At 68.8% G+C, this 17994-nt stretch overlaps 1 protein-coding gene across 1 annotated transcript; it reads left to right on the top strand.

Annotated features, from left to right (window-relative positions):
- Positions 1–4470: 4470 nt before the first annotated feature.
- CCDC88B (coiled-coil domain containing 88B) lies at positions 4471–16755 on the top strand. Its single transcript, XM_062197795.1, has 27 exons — positions 4471–4530; positions 4812–4957; positions 5064–5175; positions 5254–5323; positions 5397–5455; positions 5538–5621; positions 5713–5856; positions 6009–6154; positions 6293–6374; positions 6494–6652; positions 7024–7170; positions 7302–7410; positions 7594–7721; positions 7802–8899; positions 11158–11285; positions 11368–11485; positions 11797–11883; positions 11971–12111; positions 12636–12892; positions 13119–13262; positions 13403–13589; positions 13680–13825; positions 14257–14355; positions 14529–14695; positions 15149–15355; positions 15460–15528; positions 16700–16755. The coding sequence occupies exons 1-27, from the start codon at positions 4471–4473 to the stop codon at positions 16753–16755; spliced, it is 4350 nt and encodes a 1449-aa protein (XP_062053779.1).
- Positions 16756–17994: the final 1239 nt, after the last annotated feature.

Raw genomic sequence — 17994 nt, 5'->3', positions numbered from 1 at the left:
CTGGTCCCTGTGCTAGCCGGGGCGGGCAAGGTGGTCAGCGCAGACGCAGGTGGGATAAGGGCAGGGGTCTTGCCCTGTGCAAGGAAGGGGCAGGTGGGCGAGGCCAGCAGGGTACCTGTGTGTGTCCGTGTGCAATGTGTGCATGTGTGTTCATACATGTGGGCAGGGGGACAGAGAGGTGTTCCAGGCTGAGGGAACAGCAGGTGCAAAGTTGCCAGTGGTCAGAGGGAGACCGAGGGACTCGTGTGGCCTGTGTGGGCGGTGGGGGGGGGATGAGGTCTGGAGCTAAGCTGGGGCCTCTCTCTACGGGGCCTTTTTTTTTTTTAATTAATTAATTTATTTGAAAGGTAGAGTTACAGAGAGAGAGAGAGAGAGAGAGAGAGAGAGAGAGAGAGAGGTCTTTCATCTGCTGATTCAATCCCTAGGTGGCTGCAATGGCCGGAGCTGATCTGAAGCCAGGAGCTTCTTCTGGGTCTCCCATGTGGGTGCAGGGTCCAAGCACTTGGGCCATCTTCTACTGCTTTCCCAGGCCATGGCAGAGAGCTGGATTGGAAGTGGAGCAGCCAGGACTCGAACCAGCATCCATATGGGATGCCGGCACTGCAGGCGGCAGCTTTACCCACTGTGCCACAGTACTGGCCCCCTACAGGGCCTTGCACTTGACTCAACGTGCAGGGAGAAGCCACTGGAGGTTGGGAGCAGGGCAGCTGGTGTCTGAGTGATGGCTCAGTGCTGGGCCACTCAGAGGGGGAAGACAGGGGCCTGGGCGCCAGCGCCGCTTAGAGGCTCCAGAAGGGCAGAGCGTGGGGTGCCCTGGGGGGGTGGGAAGGCAGAGCTCCCCAGGTGGCAGGTGGCAGGTGGCAGGTGGCAGGTGGCAGGGACGGTGGCTGGGACCCTGGGCACACGGGGCAGACGCCCTGCCCTCCCTCTGTGGTTCTGGCTTCCCACTGCCCCCCCCGCCTGGACAGCTCCTCTGGGCCACTCCATTGGGCATTTCTGTCCCGTCCTGCTCCAAATCCCCCAGTTCCTCCCCCAGCTGGTGGGTGGGAACCTGCAGGTGCCCAGAAGACCCCCCACCTCCAAGCCTGCCTCTTTGTTTTTATTTGTTGATCCTGGGGCCTCAAAGCGTCTGATTAGAGAGAAAAAACTCTCTGTGACCCAGCCGAGGATCGGGGTGGGAGGGGGGTCCTGGCTTTTGCTGGTCCGGGCCCAACCGCCCCCACTGCCCCCACCACCCCCACTCCCTAGCCTCTTGCTGCCCCTCAAGCCCCAGGTCCCTTTGGGATGGACCAGGACTGTCCAGAAAATTCTAAACCAGAAGAGAAGGGGGTGGGGAATGGGTTCCCTGGGCAGCCGGGGAGGCTGGGCCGTGAGCGAGGCGAGCGCAGGCCGCAGGCAGTGGTCGGCTGTGCCGTGCAGTTGTCCGTCTGTCTGTCTCTGCTCCTTGCCCGCCTCCCAGGTCCCCACGCTGTGGGGCAGTGGAGACCGAGCCCCCTCTTCAGGCTACCGGGAAAAAACATCTGAGAAAGGGTCACTATCCCTGCCGGAACAGCCAAAGATGCCCGCTGGGAAATCTTTGTCAGGGGCTCACTCTGCAGCGCGGCCGGTTAAACCGCAGCCTGCAGTGCCGGCATCCTGTGTGGGCACCGGTTCGAGTCCCAGCTGCTCCACTTCTGATCCAGCTCTCTGCTATTGCACCTGGGAAAGCAGCAGAGGATGGCCCAAGTGCTTGAGCCTCTGAACCCACATGGGCGACCTGGGCGAAGCTCTGGCTCCTGGTTTTGGCCTGACCCAGCACTGGCCGTTGTAGCCATTTCGGGGAGTGGACCAGAGGATGGAAGATCTGTCCCCCCTCCTTTCAAAATAACTAAATAAAAAGGAATCAGCAGAAGACCATTTCCAGGAAAGCAGCTGTTAGAGAGGCCCAGGTTGCTGGTATAGAACAGAAACAAGTGTTGCAAAATGCATTGCGAGGCCAGGAAGGTGCCTGCCCTGTGCCGGGCTGCGATGCTTGCTCCACGCTCCCCTCCCCGGGCTCAGGAAGAAAAAGCAGGCGACCGTGGGACAGGATGGGGGTGGGGGGTGGGGGGTCGGAGGGAAGAGTGGGAGCCTGGAGCCTCCCTCTACTCCCCGGGGCACCCTTGGCATTGCTGTCAGGCACAGGTGTCTGAAGCGGTTTCCAAAGGGAAAAATCTAACTGGGGGAACCGGACCCCCGACAGGCTCTGCTGAACGCCCCTCTGCAGGGAATCGAGCCTGGGCATCCCGGGACGTCAGCGTCAGCAGGCCAGGGAGCCCCTCCCCGCCTCGCCCCTCCCTGCAGCCGCTGACAAGTGCAGCCAAGCTTGTCTGGAGTGACAGATGTGAGAGCAATCGGTGACACAGCCCCCGCCTCCGAAGCCCCAGGAAGGGTGTGGCTCAGGGATATTGAGCAAGACGGGTGTGTGTGTGTGTGTGTGTGCGCGCGCTCGGTGGCCAGCCGGGAGCCAGCGGGGAGCCTTAAGTCAGTGCACTTGGCTGATCTGGGCAGACCTGCCGGGCCAGCCTGGAGCAGGCTCTCCGGAGGAATTCCTGGTGATAAGAGAAAAATTCCGAGAGGCTCTAAACCTAATCACAGGGCAGAGAGGGCGGGGAAGGGCAGGTGGACCGGTACCGTTCCCGTGTGTTCGGTAAAGCCGCAGATTCCATCCCATCCTTGTCCCCACTCTGAACGCCTCACTCAGCCCTAGCCAAGGCTTCGTGGGGTCCCACCTTTGCTCGCCTTCTGCCTGGCACGTGTAGCAGCCCAGGAAGCCCTCTCCCGTCCCAGGCGGCTGAGGCTGGGTTCTCCAGGGGGAGGGGGGCTGCAGGTGGGTGTGAGCGTTGCTGAGGGCCCTGTCTGGGTGGACCTTGGCGTCGCTCACGCTGATGGTCATGACCATACCAGAGGCTGGCTGGGGAATGAAGGCCCACAGAACCCTCCTGAGTGTCACAGGCACCAATTCCCGTTTCCAGAAGTTTCGAGGGAGTGAGAAGCTGTGGGTGCTGCTCTGCTGGCAATCCCACCTTGGCCCCGGGGCCCCAGGTTTATTTATTTGAAAGGTAGAGTTACAGAGGCAGAGGCAGAGGAGAGAGAAAGTCTTCCACTCACTGGTTCACCTGCGCACCTGTCTGACGGACAGCCATGCTGTTGGCGGATTTCCCTGCCACCTCCGCCTCCTCCTCCGAGCAGCCCTCCCGCAAGCAGCCAGGAGGTCCCGGGGCAGCTCTGCACCCTTGCAGAACCAGCTGCCAGCGGGCCCTGCCCTGTTTCGGCCATGTTGCTGACCAGCCTGGTCCCCCACCCTGGAGGGACTCCCACCATTTGGGTCCCACGGGAACTGGGTACTCCACGCTTGCCTGTGGGATTTTGCCGCTGGGGCTGTCGACATGTGCTGGCCCGGACAACCGGGTCAGGACGGCAGCCAGGCAGTCGGTCAGCAAGCACTCGGCCTGGAGCGGTTAACTACGAGACACAGAGTGCCCGGGAACAGGTAGAAGACGAATCATTTCTGATCTCAATGCTGACCTCGCCTCGTGGCCTCGGGCCCTTGCACATTCTGTTCCCACTCCTCAGATGCGCTTCCTCCTCTGGCGCTTTGCCTAGTTCACCCTGCCATCCCCGGCCGCAGGCCTCCTCCCACCAGCCGCTTCCCAGCACCTGCTGTGAGACTAGGTTTTCAGTCGGGTGCTCAGGGCGGCTGTCTCCCCAGGGTGCTGTTCCCCTGTGGAGGCGGGGGCTGGGTGACCTTTTACTATGTCCCAGCATCCCACGCAGCGTCCAGCACAGGGTGGGGAACGGGGACGTCCCCCCGTGCCCCGGCTCTGTTCTCTCTGCGGCACCTGCTCTTGGTCACGGCTTCGTGCTGCTCTCTCTGGGGCTGACAGCCAACCTGCTTGCATTACAGATGGAAACAGAGGCCCATGCCCCTGTCTCAGGCCGCTGTGGGCAGAGCAGGGGGTGTGATGGGGCCAGAGGAGGGGCGCTCACGTCCGCCTGGAGTTCACAGAGGGCTTTCTGGGGGAGGCGGCATCAGAGGCAGGCTTCACAGGGGGGAGCGGGTGGGAGATGTCGAGGTCAAAGGCAAGGAGTCTCCCCAGAGTGGGGCCTGGCGTGTGGGTGCCCGGCGCACCTTCTGAGGCCCTGGAGGGGGCCAGGTTGAGGTTGTCCCCTCTGGTTTCAAGCTGGGAAGCCGAGGCCCAGAGAGAAGCACTTGCCCGTCACCACAGCGGGGCCAAGAGGGCTGGGGCCGGGCCGGCTCTGTAGCGTGCACTGGGAGGCGGTGGGGGCCGGGGGCTGCGGTGGGACTCTGGGGGTGCGCTGGCCCGCCCCGACCCGGAAGGAGGAAGCTGCAGGGTGTCTGTGGCTGGGCCCGGGATCCCCCCGCCGGGGACTTCCTCTTCCTCTCCAGGCAGGTGTAGCCGCCACAGCTGGACGACACCCTGACCTGGCATGGAGGGATGCAGGGGGCCCCGGCTCGGGGACTTCCTGAGTGGGAGCCTGGCCACCTGGGTGAGGGGCAGGTGGCGGCGGGCTGGGGAGGGGAAGTGAGCAGCAGCCAGGGCCGCCTTGGGGCTGTGGGGAGGCTGGGGGGAGGGGCGGACTCGCTGTGGTGGTGGCCATGTCCCTGGGGGCTGCGGTGAGGGGGCTGGAGCCGGCAGCCTGAGACCGAAGGCGTTCAGGCTTGGGGAGGGGCGGTGCCCGGGGAAAACTGGGGCAGGTCAGGGGGGTCCCGGGCCGCTGCCAGTGGGGGCGCCCCCCAGGCCCAGCTGACCCCTCTCTGCCCCGCACAGGCACTGGGACTGGCGGGGCTGGTGGGAGAGGCGGAGGAGCTGGAGGGAGAAGAGGAGGAGGAGGAGGAAGAGGGGCCCCTTTGCCCCGAGAGGAGGTTCCTGCGTCTCTGTGACGGTGCCCTGCTCCTCCGGGTGCTGGGCGTCATGTAAGGGGCACCAGGCCGGGGGCGAGGCCGGGAGGGGTCTGAGGAGGGAGACCCAGGGCAGGCGGGGTCTCTCCCACCTCCCACCCAAGGCCACGTGTGCCCGCAGTGCCCCCAGCTCCCGGGGGCGGCCTCTAGTGATCCCGGGCCACGACAGCCCGACGGCCCGGCGGCTGTGCAGCCTGAGCCAGCTGTGGAGCCGGCTGCGGGAGTTCTACCAGGTGAGGGGTCTGCAGGGGGAGGGGAGCCGCGGCGCCCCGCCCCCGGGAGCCCCTCTCACCTGCCGGGCCCTCCTGCAGGAGGAGCTGCAGCTGCTGATCCTGTCTGGGCCCCCCGACCTCCAGACGCTGGCGCTGGACCCCCTCTCAGGTACTCTCCACCCCTGACGCCCCCTGCCTCAGCCCCCAAGCCCCCCTTAACCCCGTGTGGCCCGTGTCCACAGAGGAGGCAGTGGAGGAGCTGGAAGCCATCCTGAGGCTCCTGCTAGGGGCATCTGTGCAGGTGAGCTCCAGAGGGGAGGGCCGGCCGCTCTGGTGCGGGGGAGGGGGCCGCGCCAGCCTCGCCGCCCCCTGTCACCCTGCAGTGTGAACACCGGGAGCTCTTCATCCGGCACATCCGGGGCCTCAGCCTGGACGTCCAGAGCGAGCTGGCCATTGCCATTCAGGAGGTACCGAGGCGGCGACAGCCTGGGATGGGCCCAGCCTCCCCAGGGACACCCTCACCACCCTTCTGCCTGACCGAGCCCCCGTGTCCCCCAGGTGACCCAGCCCGGGGCAGGCATGGTGCTGGCGCTGGCTGGGCCGGAGCCTGGGGAGCTGACAGCTCCGGACCTGGAGACGCTGACCCGGAGCCTGCTGGGGACACTGGCCAGGCTGGCTCGGGAGCGTGACCTGGGGGCCCAGGTATGGGGCGGACTCGATGTTGAAAGGTGTAGGTTTGGGGTCTGGGTCTTGGGCCAGCAGGACTGTCACAACCACCCATCTTGTGGTGTGGGGGCGGACGTGGGCAGGGTGGGCTGGATTACTCCTGACCCCCGCTCCCTGACCTCCCGCAGCGGCTGGCTGACCTGCTGCTGGAGCGACAGCTGGCCCCCCTGCCCCTGGAGGCTCCGGCCAGGGCTCCGGCCCAGGAACCCTCCCACCACCTGGCCCTGCAGCTGGCCAACGCCAAGGCCCAGCTGCGCCGCCTCCGGCAGGAGCTGTGAGTACCCAGGGCTGGCGGGGTACCTGGGGGTGAGGGGCAGGGTGGGCCTGCATGGACCCCAGTCCCCGGGGGAGACAGGAGGCGTCCGGCCTGGGACGTGGTCCCCCAGACACCGGGAGAGCCCCTTCCCCGCAGGGAGGAGAAGGCCGAGCTGCTGCTGGACTCCCAGGCCGAGCTGCAGGGCACGGAGGCTGAGATTCGAAGACTCCGCCAGGAGGTGCGCTCAGAGGCCCCCCACCCCGTCCCACTGCCTTGGCCCAGCGGAGCCCCAGGGTCCCTACCCGCCCCTGCCGCCCCGCCGGAGGCTGGCCGGTCCCAGCTCCACGTCTGGCCCAGACTCAGGCGCTGTCGGGGCAGGCCAAGCGGGCCCAGCTGTACCGCGAGGAGGCCGAGGCGCTGCGGGAACGCGCGGGCCGCCTGCCCCGCCTGCAAGAGGAGCTGCGGCGCTGTCGGGAGCGGCTGCAGGCGGCCGAGGCCTGCCAGGGCCGGCTGGAGGTGCGGGGGCTGCCGGGCCCGACTGGGAGAAACCCGCAACCGTGGGGAGGGGCCTCTGAGGATGGCACAGGTGGAGCGGAGGGCTGGGCTGGTCAGGTCAGGCCGGGGCAAGGGGGTGGGCCCCGGGGCAGGGCAGGCGGGGCTGGAGCAAGACCCTCACCGCAGGGACGGCAGAGTGGGGGCGGGGCCTGCGGGGAGAGGGGCGTGGTCAGCTGCTGGGGAAGCGGTACCTGGAGAGACCCCCGAGAGAGGGGCGAGCACTTGGAGAGCGGAAGAGGGGCTTGGAGATGGGTTGGGCGGGGGAGGGGGTGGGACCCCCTGGCCGCGGCGCCCACTCATCGCTTTACCGGGTCTCCCTGCGGTCCGGGCAGGAGGAGCGGGCGCTCTCAGGGGCCCTGGAGGCGTCCAAGGCGCTGCTGGAGGAGCAGCTGGAGGCCGCGCGGGAGCGCTGTGCGCGGCTCCACGAGACCCAGCGAGAGAACCTGCTGCTGCGGGCCCGGCTGGGCGAGGCCCACGGGGTGAGGCTGCCACGGTGACCCGGCCTGGGTTGACCGGTGCCCCCCCTCCCCCGCCCTGTGAGGCTTCCTGCGGGACCCCCGGGACCTCTGTGGCTCTCGGGCCACGCAGGTCTGACCCTGGCCGCCCCCAGGAGCTGGGTTCTCTGCGGCATCAGATGGAGCAGCTGGTGGAGGAGAACCTGGAGCTGGAGCTGGAGCTGCAGCGGAGCCTGGAGCCGCCCCCCGACTCCCCCGGGGACGGTGAGGGGGGGGGCAAGGGCTGGGGCGCCGGCTTCACCCCTTTCCCCAGGCCGGGGACGGTGAGCGGGGGGGGGGCAGGACAAGGGCTGGGGCGCCGGCTTCACCCCTTTCCCCAGGCCCCGGGGGGCAGGGGTGGGAACCAGGAAGGGTGGGAGGGGTCCTGACCTCGCCCCACACCCCCAGGACCCCTACCAGGGCCGCTGCCCTCCCTGCAGGAGGAGGTGCGGGAGGTGGAGGCCGGGCGGCTGCGGGCTCTGGAGCGGGAGAACCGGGAGCTGCGGGACCTGCTGCGGGCGCTGCCGGGCGGCCAGGTGAGCCCTGCCCCACTCTCCACTCTCCTGCCTGGTCCGCCCTCCCCTGCCTCTGACACCTGCCTCTCCTGTGCCCTCAGCACCCCCTGCTGGAGAAGCAGAGTGAGGACTCCACGCTGCTGGTCCCGGCCTCGGTCCCCAGCCCCCAGGTCGGGGATGAAGACCCCGGGGCCTCGGACTTGGCTCCCCCGGCATCAGACTCAGCTGAGCGTCCCCAGGCTTCCGATTCCGGGCCGCAGGGGGTGGAGAGGCCCCCGCAGGTGGCTGCCACTGCTCCCCAGGCCCCCCGAGAGTCAGAGCCTGTTGTAGAGACACAGGAGGCCCCGGAGAAGGCTGGCCGTGGGGCCCCGCTCTGGACGCCCCCCTCCACGGCCTCACCCCAGGATCCAGGAGTGCGGAGTCAGACACAGTGCCTGGCAGGGGGAGAACCCGGGGAGAGGGAGGGTCCTGGGGGGCAGTCAGAGGCTTTGGTCCCCGGGCTGGGGCAGGAGGGCCCTGAACACCAGCCAGGACCCTCGGAGCTCTGCCTCCAAGTGCACCCCAAGGCGCCCGAGACCCCAGGAGGGGGCCTGGAGCTGCCCCAACAGCAGACAGAGGCCAGAGAGCTCGGACAGAGGCCGGTGGGGACGGCTGGGGACCCGGCTCAGCCAAAGCCACAGTGGAAGTCGGAAGCAGCTCCTGAGGCCCGGACTGCGGAGGAGCCGGTCCCAGCGGGGGTCCTGGCCAGCGGTGTCCCGGAGAAGGAGGCCCTCAGGGAGGAGGTGGCGCGATTGAGGAGAGAGGCCGTGGCCCTCGGGGCTGAGCTGGAGGCCCAGAGCCGGAGGCTGGAGGCCCGGGGCGCAGAGGCCGCCCGCCTCTCCGAGGAGCTGGCTCGAGTGCAGAGGGCAGAGGCCGAAGCCCATCGGGAGGCAGAGACCCGGGCCCAAGAGCTGGCCCGGCTGCGGGAGGCGGTGGAGGCAGCCGGCCGGGAGCTGGAGGCCGCGGCCCGGGAGCGGGACGCGCTGGCTGAGGCGCTGGCGGCAGCGGGCCGCGAGCGCAGGCAGTGGGAGCGCGAGGGGCCCCGGCTGCGGGCCCGGGCCGAGGCTGCCGAGGAGCGGCTGCAGGCGCTGGAGAGCGAGGGCCGCCGGCACCTGGAGGAGGCTGAGAGGGCGCGCCGGGAGAAGCAGGCCCTGGGCGAGGTAGGTCGGGGCTCCCGGCGGGGGCTGGGCTCGCCCTGAGTGCCCGGCACTGAGCTGGCTCCGGAGACGGAAGCACCAAGGCCACTCCGGCCTTCCGAGGCAGTGCCTGGCCTGGGCCGCTGTGCTGCGTGTGTAGTCTCTGGTGGGGCGTGCTGGGTGTGGTCCCGATGCTCTGGCTGTGGCGGTTTGCTCCCCTCCACCCCGGGGCCGCCCCTGCACAACGGGGGTGGGGGGCAAGGAGGCTTCAGGGTGGGGTCTCACGAGCTGGGGAAGGGAGTTGGTGCCAAGGGCACAGCCTGTGCGAGGCCTGCACTGCCCTCCAGATGTTCAGGGCTTGGGAGGAGTCGGGGGAGGGGGCAGCTTGGCCCAGGGGGTGCGCACAGACCTGTGTGGGGTTGCCTTGGTGGAGGTGGGTCTGTGGCCGTCAGGAGGCTGTGCGGTGGGCTTGGCGGCAGGCGAGGCTGACAGGTGGGAATGGGGACAGAGGGGAGAGAAGGCCTGGGAGCCCATTCATTCATCCGTTCCGGTGTGTTTTACGGGCAGCTGTGGCACGTGCTGGGGGCCTGGCGCTCACAGCTGGGGTGGAGGCAGGGCAGTGCAGCGAGCCCCCTGGATGGAGACTGGGTGTGGTCAGGGGAGGCTTCCTGGAGGAGGAGAGAGGGTGCAGGCTCAGGCAGGAGTTTGGGGGCAGCGGGAGAGGCCGTGTGGAGTGCGAGGTGGCGGAGAGGAGAGGGTGGGGGCTGAGCAGGTGCCTCCTAGGCAGCACCCAAGCTCCTCCCGCGCGTGGGAGCCGCCGGAGGGTTTGGTCAGGTCCGCCTCAGGGGAGCAGAGGCCGGCACCGGTGCAGGGGAGTGTCCAGGCCAGCGGGGCCGTGCGGCGGGGGGCCGTGCCGGGCTGTGCCGGGCCGTGCAGCTGAACGGCACGGCTTCCTGTGCAGACCAGGGCACTGACATTCAGAGGGGAGGCTGTGCTTGCTCAGGGTGGCAAGGGGTGGGGGAGGCACTGTTGGGGGGGTGACCCCAGGGAGGGGCTGGGGGGGCAGGAGAGCGGTAGGCGGGGCATGGTGTGGCGTCTGATCTACAGGGTGTGAGCAAGGCGAGCCCAGAGTTCACTTCTCAGCTGTGTGGCTCAGGGCGAGTGACTTCACCTCTCTGATTCCCACGTGCAGAAGCAGAATAGTAACTGCACTGCCCTGCCGGAGCCTGCAGGGCTGGGGTGCCTGGCACCTCACAGGGCCCCCTCACAGAGCGGGGACTCCAGAAGACAAGACAGAGTGGGGTGGGGGGCTGTCGGGCCAGAAGAGGCAGCTCTGGGGCCGGGCGGGCAGAAGAACCCGAGGGAGAAGGGGAATTTTGCGAGGTTTCCTGGTTGGAGCACTTCCTGGTGCTTCCTGGGTGTGGCACAGGTGGAGGTGACTGGCTTTTGGGAGGCCCGGGAACACGGGCCGCTGGGATTGCCCACATGTGCTGGGTGGAGCGGGCACTGGGAGGGCGGGCCGGGCTCTGGGCCCCTCCGCCTTCCTTTGCACTGCCCCTCTCCTACCCCTGATGTCGGGATATCATGGCCTGCAGCCGCCAGGCAGCAGTGCCTCATGGGACTTGTAGTTTTCTGGCGAGAGGCCCCGGCCACGGGCACTAGGAGGTGCAGGGCCCCAGGGCGAGGCCTGGGCTAAGTCAGGATGCTCATTGCAGCCACAGAGGCTTTCGGGATGTGGCAGGCGGCCGGCCTCTGCGGCCCTGCCCGGGGCTTCCTCCCAGCTGGGCCCCTGCATGGCAGAATGGTTTGGTCTACCTCCCTCCGGCCTCCCACCTCCTGCCTACTTGGTGCGGCCCAACCGCCAAAGACCTTGGGCCCTGGCTGGCAGCATCTTGACCTGCCCCCCCCACCCCACCCCCCCGGCCTTCACTGTGGTTAGGCCCGGGGAGACTCAAGTTCCTGGCCCAACAGCACCCTGTGACCCTGGGCCGGGCCCCTCCTGCTCTCACATGGCAGTCCGCAGGGCACGTGCCCCCGGCACCGTGTCCGTGACAAACTACGGACTCAGACAGGTGAAGACGCCTGCCCAGGGGCTTCCTTCCCTGTGCACAGCCACACAGCCCCGCCCTGCAGAGCCTGCAGGCTTAGTTCCCATTTTACAGATAAGGTCATTGAGGCCCGGGGGGTGAGAGGTACCAGACCCAGGGGGGCAGGGCAGGGGCAGGAAGCCTGCTGGCCCGCTCCCTCGGGCCGCACCCTGAGCCCACCCTGCCTGCCCGCAGGAGCTGGAGAAGGCCGTGGTGCGCGGCCAGGAGCTGGGCGCCCGGCTGGAGAGCCTGCAGCGGGAGCTGGAGCGGGCGGCTCTGGAGCGCCAGGAGTTTCTGCAGGAACAGCAGACCCAGCAGCAGAGGTGGGGGCCGCCCCCCCCCGGTGGCCATGGCCGGGCGGCCGGGGGTGCAGGTGGGGCTGGGTGCCAAGGCCTCTGCCGGCAGGTACCAGGGCCTGGAGCAGCGGCTGGAAGCTGAGCTGCAGGCGGCGGCCACCAGCAAGGAGGAGGCGCTGATGGAGCTCAAGGCCAGGGCCCTGCGGCTGGAAGAGGAGCTGTTCCAGGTGAGGCCAGGCCGGGCCGGGCCCCGCGCTTCTGCCTCCCAAGCCGCTGGGGGCTGTCGGAGGGAGCACCGTGCTGGGGGCCAGGTGGCTGTGAGGCCCCGCGGGGCCTGGTCCGCCTCCTCACTCGACGGACGGACGGACGGATCCTCTGCCGACCTGGCTCCCCTACTTCCTGGCTCCTCTACTTCCTGGCGAGCTCTGTTGCTGGTGTTGGATTTTTCTGAGGCTCCGCAGAGAGCGCAGCGTCCCCTGCCCTGGGTCCCCGTGCCACGGCTGAGCCGCGTGACCCCGCTGCACCCTCTCCTTTGCAGCTGCGCCAGGGCCCGCCGGGGCTGGGCCCAAAGGAGCCTTGGGATGCGGCGACCCAGAGCGGGCGGCTGATCGAGGTGGAGCGCAGCGTGAGTGCCGGACCGCGGTGGGGGCTGGGCCGGGCCAGGCGGGGCCCCCACGCCTCCGGGCCCCTGCTCACCGCCCCTTCCTGGCAGAACGCGACGCTGGTGGCCGAGAAGGTGGCCCTGCAGGGGCAGCTGCAGCACCTGGAGGGGCAGCTGGGCAGCCTGCAGAGCCGCGCCCAGGAGCTGCTGCTGCAGAGCCAGCAGGCCCAGGAGCACAGCAGCCGCCTGCAGGTGGGCGGCTCCCGCGCGGCCCTGCACTGGCCCGGCCCTGTCCCAGCCCTGTCCCCGGCCCTGTCCCCGGCCCTGTCCCCGGCCCTGTCCCGGCCCTGTCCCCGCCGCTTCCCGCTGCTCCCGCCCTTTGGTTTGGTTTCGTGCCCCTTTGCTTACCCCGGCTCCCTGCCTTCTTCCCTGGTCCCACTTACCCTTGACCTCTGACCCTTCGGCACCCTTCCTCCCAGCCCCGGCTCCTCACTGGGCACCATGGCCTCATCATCGCAGCCCCTCCTCCACAGCTGGCGGGCCCGGCCCCATGTGTCCCCTCCGTGCCCTGAGCCTCCTGCCCGCCTCTCCGTGGCCTGCCAGCGCTCAACCATGGCCGTGCCTTCCCCTCTCTGCCCTGGCCTGCAGTGGCCTGCTGCCCGCCCCCCCATCACCCTCCAGCCTCTCCCACGGCTTCTTCTTGCACTGCCCTCTGCCCTCTGCCTCTGGCCCTGTCCTTTCCCGCCTCCCAGCTCTGCCTCCTTGCTTTGCCCCAGGCCGAGAAGTCCGTGCTGGAGACCCAGGGCCAGGAGCTGCACCGGAAGCTGGGCGTGCTGGAGGAGGAGGTGCGGGCGGCGCGGCGGTCCCAGGAGGAGACCCGTGGGCAGCAGCAGGCCCTGCTTCGGGACCACGAGGCGCTGGCCCAGCTGCAGCGGCGGCAGGAGACGGAGCTGGAGGGGCTTCTGGTGCGGCACCGGGACCTCAAGGCCAACATGCGGGCACTGGAGCTGGCCCACCGGGAGCTGCAGGGCCGGTGAGCCGCCCCCACATGCCGACCTGGCTCCCCAGGAGGTCTGCCGCCGGGCACCGACCACCCAGCACATCCCCGGGACGACTCCACTGTCGGAGCAGCTGGCTTGGCCTGGGCAGCGGGCATGGGGGGCTCTGCTTAGGAGGTGACCAATGCCCGGGTCCAGGCCGTGCAGCTGCCGCACAAGGCCCCCAGGCTCCTGCAGCCCTCTCGCTCTCCTCCCTCCCAGGCACGAGCAGCTGCAGGCCCAGCGGGCCCACGTGGAGGCGCAGGAGGTGGCTCTGCTGGCGGAGCGGGAGCGCCTGATGCAGGATGGGCATCGGCAGCGGGACCTGGAGGAGGAACTGCGGAGGCTGCAGAGCGAGCACGAGAGGTACCTCCCGCCGGCCGCCCGCCCTTCCCCTTCCCCTTCCCCTTCCCCTCGGCCAGGGGGCGGGAAGTCACCAGGCCCCTGTCCCTGTCCCCGCGGGTCCTGCCCAGGCCCCCGGAGTGCAGCCATCCGTGCCTCCGCAGGGCTCAGCTGCTGCTGGCCGAGGTGTCCCGGGAGCGGGGGGAGCTGCAGGGCGAGCGCGGGGAGCTGCGGGGCCGCCTGGCGCGGCTGGAGCTGGAGCGGGCGCAGCTGGAAGCACAGAGCCAGCAGCTGCGGGAGTCCAACCAGCAGCTGGACCTGAGTGCCTGCCGGCTGAGCACACAGTGCGAGGTGCGTCCCAGGGTGCAGGGCGACCAGGCAGGGGCAGACCCAGGCCACGGGCGCCCCACTCCACCCTGACCCGTGCCGCCCGCCTGCCAGCTGCTGACGGAGCTGCGGAGCGCCCAGGAGGAGGAGAACCGGCAGCTGCTGGCCGAGGTGCAGGCCCTGAGCCGGGAGAACAGGCAGCTTCTAGAGCGGAGCCTGGAGAGCCGTGACCACCTGCACCGCGAGCAGCGCGAGTACCTGTGAGCGGGCCGCCGGTCGCCGGGCTGGTCATGGGGGCCCGGGGCGGTCCTGGTGGGGGCTAGTCATGGGGAGCCCCGGGGAGGTCCTGGGGGAGGCTGGTCACGGGGGGGGTCCTGGGGAGGTCCTGGGGGGGCTGGTCACGGGGGGCCCTGGGGAGGTCCTGGTGGGGGCTGGTCATGGGGAGGGGCCCTGGGGAGGTCCTGGCGGGGGGGGCTGGTCACGGGGGGGGGGGGTCCTGGGGAGGTCCTGGGGGGGCTGGTCATGGGGAGCCCCCCGGGGAGGTCCTGGCTGAAGCAGTGGAGCCGACCACCCGTGCGCGGCTTCACCCGTGGCAGGTGTGCCTGTGCGTACCTACTGTGACCCAGGCCTCGCTCCTGCCCGGCACCTTGCCAGGTCTCATGTCCACCTTGCCCTGTCCCCTCTCCCACAGGGACCAGCTGAATGCCCTGCGCCGGGAGAAGCAGAAGCTGGTGGAGAAGATCATGGACCAGTACCGCGTGCTGGAGCCCGGGCCCCTGCCCCGCGCCAAGTGAGGCCCCTCCTCCCTGGGGCGGGGCCCTGTTCTGCCCTCTGACCCCCGGCCCAGCTCCAGTGCAGGCCTCATGAGGGTTGGCCTGGACTCTGCCGTTCCCCAACATGAGCCTCCTCTCTCTCCTTCCTCCCCGCCCTCCCCCACCCCCATCTTGTGCCCTCTTGCCCCAGGAAGGGCAGCTGGCTGGCAGACAAGGTGAAGAGGCTGATGCGGCCCCGGCGGGAGGGGGGCCCCCAAGGGGGGCTGCGCCTGGGGGCCGATGGGGCTGGCAGCACCGAGAGCCTGGGAGGCCCCCTGGAGACGGAGCTCCCCGAGGGCAGGGAGGCGGATGGGACAGGTGGGTCTGGGGGCCAGGTGACCAGGAGGTCTCTCCCCCGTATCCCCACCACCGCCTTGGCACCTGTCTTCTTGCCCGGCCTGCACGTGCGCCCCCACTGGCTTTCTCGCCGAGTGCCCCCAGCCAACCCTGCTGCTTTTGGCTGCTCTCTGCCCTGGGCCCTGTGAGGGCCCCTCCCTCCCGCCTGTGCTGCCACCCATCCTGTTCTCCCTCCGCAGTGGTCCTGGGACCTGGAGCCACGGGGAACTTTAGGGGGAGGTCCTTTGTCCTGGGCAGCAGCTAAGGAAACTGAGGCAGGGATTGGGGTGGGGGAGGTACATTGCTAGAGTGAGAGTCAGAACCAGCCCAGGGCCCAGCCTCCTGTGGCCACCCGCCCCCCAGCCCCCGCTCTGCCCTCTGCCGGGCCAGCCACACCCCCAGCTCCCTGACGCCTCCCATGTGTGCCTCTCACAGTGTCGCGCTCACCAGCACCCATGCGCCGGGCCCAGAGCTCCCTTTGCCTGCGGGATGAGACCCTGGCAGGTGGGCAGCGAAGGAAACTTAGCTCGCGGTTTCCCGTGGGGCGAAGCTCTGAGTCGTTCAGCCCCGGGGACACCCCCCGGCAGCGATTCCGACAGCGCCGGCCGGGCCCCCTGGGGGCGCCCAGCGCCCATGGCAAAGGTGAGGGACCAGGGCCGCAGCCCCCGCCGGCCCTGCCTCCCTGTGGCCCACTGGGGAAGAGGCGTCCCGTCCTGTGGCTCCAGTGGCTGTTTTGTGTCCCCCAGGATGTGGCGTGGGTTGGGAAGGCTCCGTTGAGACCCTCCAGGAACACAAGGCAGATGGCAGCCACGAGGGTGAGTGGATCCTGGGCAGGAGCGGGGGTACGTGGCCCCTGGGACCCCCGCAGACCTCCGACACTCCTTTGCCAAGGGCCGGGCAGTGCCAGCCGGGGGAGGCGATGGTAAACAGCAGGAGTCAAAACCATGATTGTCTGTAGCAGCGCTGTCCCGTGGAAACACGCAGGTCGACGTGTGAGGTTTTCTTTTAAACATTTTATGTATGCATGCATGCATCTGAAATTCAGAGTGAGAGACAGACAGACAGAAAGAAGGGCCTTCCATCGCCTGGTTCACTCCCCAAAGGCTGTAAGGGCTGGGGCTGGGCCAGGCTGAAGCCAGAAGCTTCTTCCCAGTCTCCTGTGTGAGTGCAGGGGCCCAAGCACTTTGGCCATCTTCCACTGCCTTCCCAGACACATTAGCAGGGAGCTGGACCGGAAGTGGAGCAGCCGGGAATTGAACCAGCACCCACATGGGATGCTGGCTTCATAGATGGTGGCTTTACCCGCTATCCCACAAAGCGGGCCCCTAAAAATGTTATTTATTGGAAAAAGACAGTCAGGTATACGGACACTGAAGGTCTCCCATCACTCCCCAGATGCCCACAATGGCCGGGGGGCCGGGCCAGGCCAAGGCCAGGAGTCTGGAGCCCCATCGTGGTTTCCCAGTCTGGGGACAGGGACCCAGCTACTTGAGCCAAGGCTGCTGACCCCCTCCCAGGGTGCAGGGGAGCTGGGGTTGGGAGCAGAGCGGGGACATCCCAAGTGGCCGAACGCCTGCCCCACGTCAGAAGCAGCAGGGAGGGGGTCAGGTGCATGGTGAAGGCGGGGCTTGGCTACTCAGCAGGTGGCCAGTGTGGGGAGTCCCCAGGGAGCTCCTTCACACTGAGTCCTTGAGGGCCAGAGGCCATGGCACCCACAGCACATGTGGGTTCAGACCCCTGCCTCTCGCCGGCTGGTACCTGGAATACTGGGAGGCGACGGTGACTGGGCTCAGGGAGGAGAGCAAGGGGAGGGGACCTGAGTGCTGGGTGGGGCTGGGAGCAGAGACCTGGTGGGGACAGCTGAGGAAGGGCCTGGTGCGCTGGGGGACTGGCGAGGCGGTGGGGGCCGCGGAGTTGAGGAGGTGGGGGTGGAGGGTGGCAGGCTGTGGCCCTGGGGACCCTCCTGAGCAGAGCCTCGCCTTGCAGGCCTCGAGGAGCAGGACCCGGAGAAGCACCCCCTCACCCCTTCCCTCAGCCAGTGACGCCGTGGGGCCCCGGAGCTTGGCAGGGCCACCTGCTGGCCACTGGTGTGTCGCGGGGGACCCCAGGCAGCCCAAGAGCCAGGGGAGCCCGTCCACACTGGGCGCGCGAGGAGAGCACTCGGACAAGGAGGCGTGGGCTCTCCAGCCCGCCACGGCCCAAGTGGGGGTCCCGGGACGGAGCTGGGGTGAGCCTGTGGGCAGGGGGGACGTCTGGGGCCCTGGCCCGGCCTCGCGGCCCGCACTGAGGTGGCGGTCTCCGGAGGATCCCCCAGCACGAGGGGACTGGAAGGAGTGGGCAGGAGAACCCCCTGCCCGGGCCAGGCGGGGAGCCAAGGCCCACCACTCCCTGGGGACCGTGTCCTGGGCCGACCTCTGAGCCTTCCCTGGGACACAGTGGAGGCATAAGAATAAAGATAAGTCCTGCCCCGTGTCTGTTGGCTGTATCTTGGAGCCTCGAGGTGCCAGGGACACAGCGGGGACACAGCGGCTCGGCCCAGCCCGGCCCGGCCCAGAAACAGCTGCAGAGGGCGTCTCCAGGGGTGGGGAGAGGGGTGGCAAGCTGGGGACAGTGGGTGCGGCCACCACGACCCTCACGCCCTCTCCTCTCCCTTCCCTGCCTTTGTCCAGCCTCCTCATCTTCTCTCCCAGAGTCCTGTAGGGCCAAGCCCTGCCCCGGGGAGCTCGAAGCCTGGTGGGTGGGTGGAGTCTCAGAGCAGGGCCCCTGGGTTACCGCCCTGGGAAGGGGGGCAATTAGGCAGGGCAGCAGGATGTGAGTCAGGGTACCTGAGGCCACCCAGGGCAGGGTGGGGCTGCCCGAGCCGACAGGAGGTGGCCTGAGCTTGGAGGTGTGCGGAGCCCGGGGCGGCAGCCAGCCCAGCCTTCCCAGGGCGCCTGCAGCAGCCCCGCTTCCTCTTCCTCTCCGCAGAGGCTTTGCGGGGCAGTGTGGGGCGGTGCGCCCCTGCCCCCAGCTGACAGAGGAGCTAAAGCTGCCCCCCAGGCCTCTGGTGGCTGCCGCCCCCTCTCACCATCCCCCGGGAGGACAGGCCAGCCAAGGGCCCTGGGCCTCATGGGAGGGGGACTCCCCTGAGCCCCGCTGATGCCCCTTTTTGGGATCTGGGGTGGGTACTGCAAGACAAGGAGGTGTGCATGGCCTCTGGTGGGCTGTGAATGGGATGGGGGCTGCCCCTCCCCGCCGCAGGGTCCCGGGCTTGGTACTGGCCCCTTGCCGTAGTAGGTCCT

The sequence above is a fragment of the Lepus europaeus genome, chromosome 7 (assembly GCF_033115175.1).
Source record: "Lepus europaeus isolate LE1 chromosome 7, mLepTim1.pri, whole genome shotgun sequence".
NCBI classification, from domain to species: domain Eukaryota; kingdom Metazoa; phylum Chordata; class Mammalia; order Lagomorpha; family Leporidae; genus Lepus; species Lepus europaeus.
Note: the sequence above shows the minus strand (reverse complement) of the source record. Positions and strands in the feature narration are given on the sequence as shown.

What these genes read in the sequence shown, in the direction of transcription:
- CCDC88B (XM_062197795.1), top strand. Translation starts at nt 4,471, where the DNA reads ATGGAGGGATGCAGGGGGCCCCGGCTCGGGGACTTCCTGAGTGGGAGC. An exon ending in AGCGTGACCTGGGGGCCCAG is followed by an intron (nt 5,857 to 6,008) that starts GTATGGGGCGGA and finishes GACCTCCCGCAG; the next exon opens with CGGCTGGCTGACCTGCTGCT. An exon ending in CTGCAGAGCGAGCACGAGAG is followed by an intron (nt 13,263 to 13,402) that starts GTACCTCCCGCC and finishes GTGCCTCCGCAG; the next exon opens with GGCTCAGCTGCTGCTGGCCG.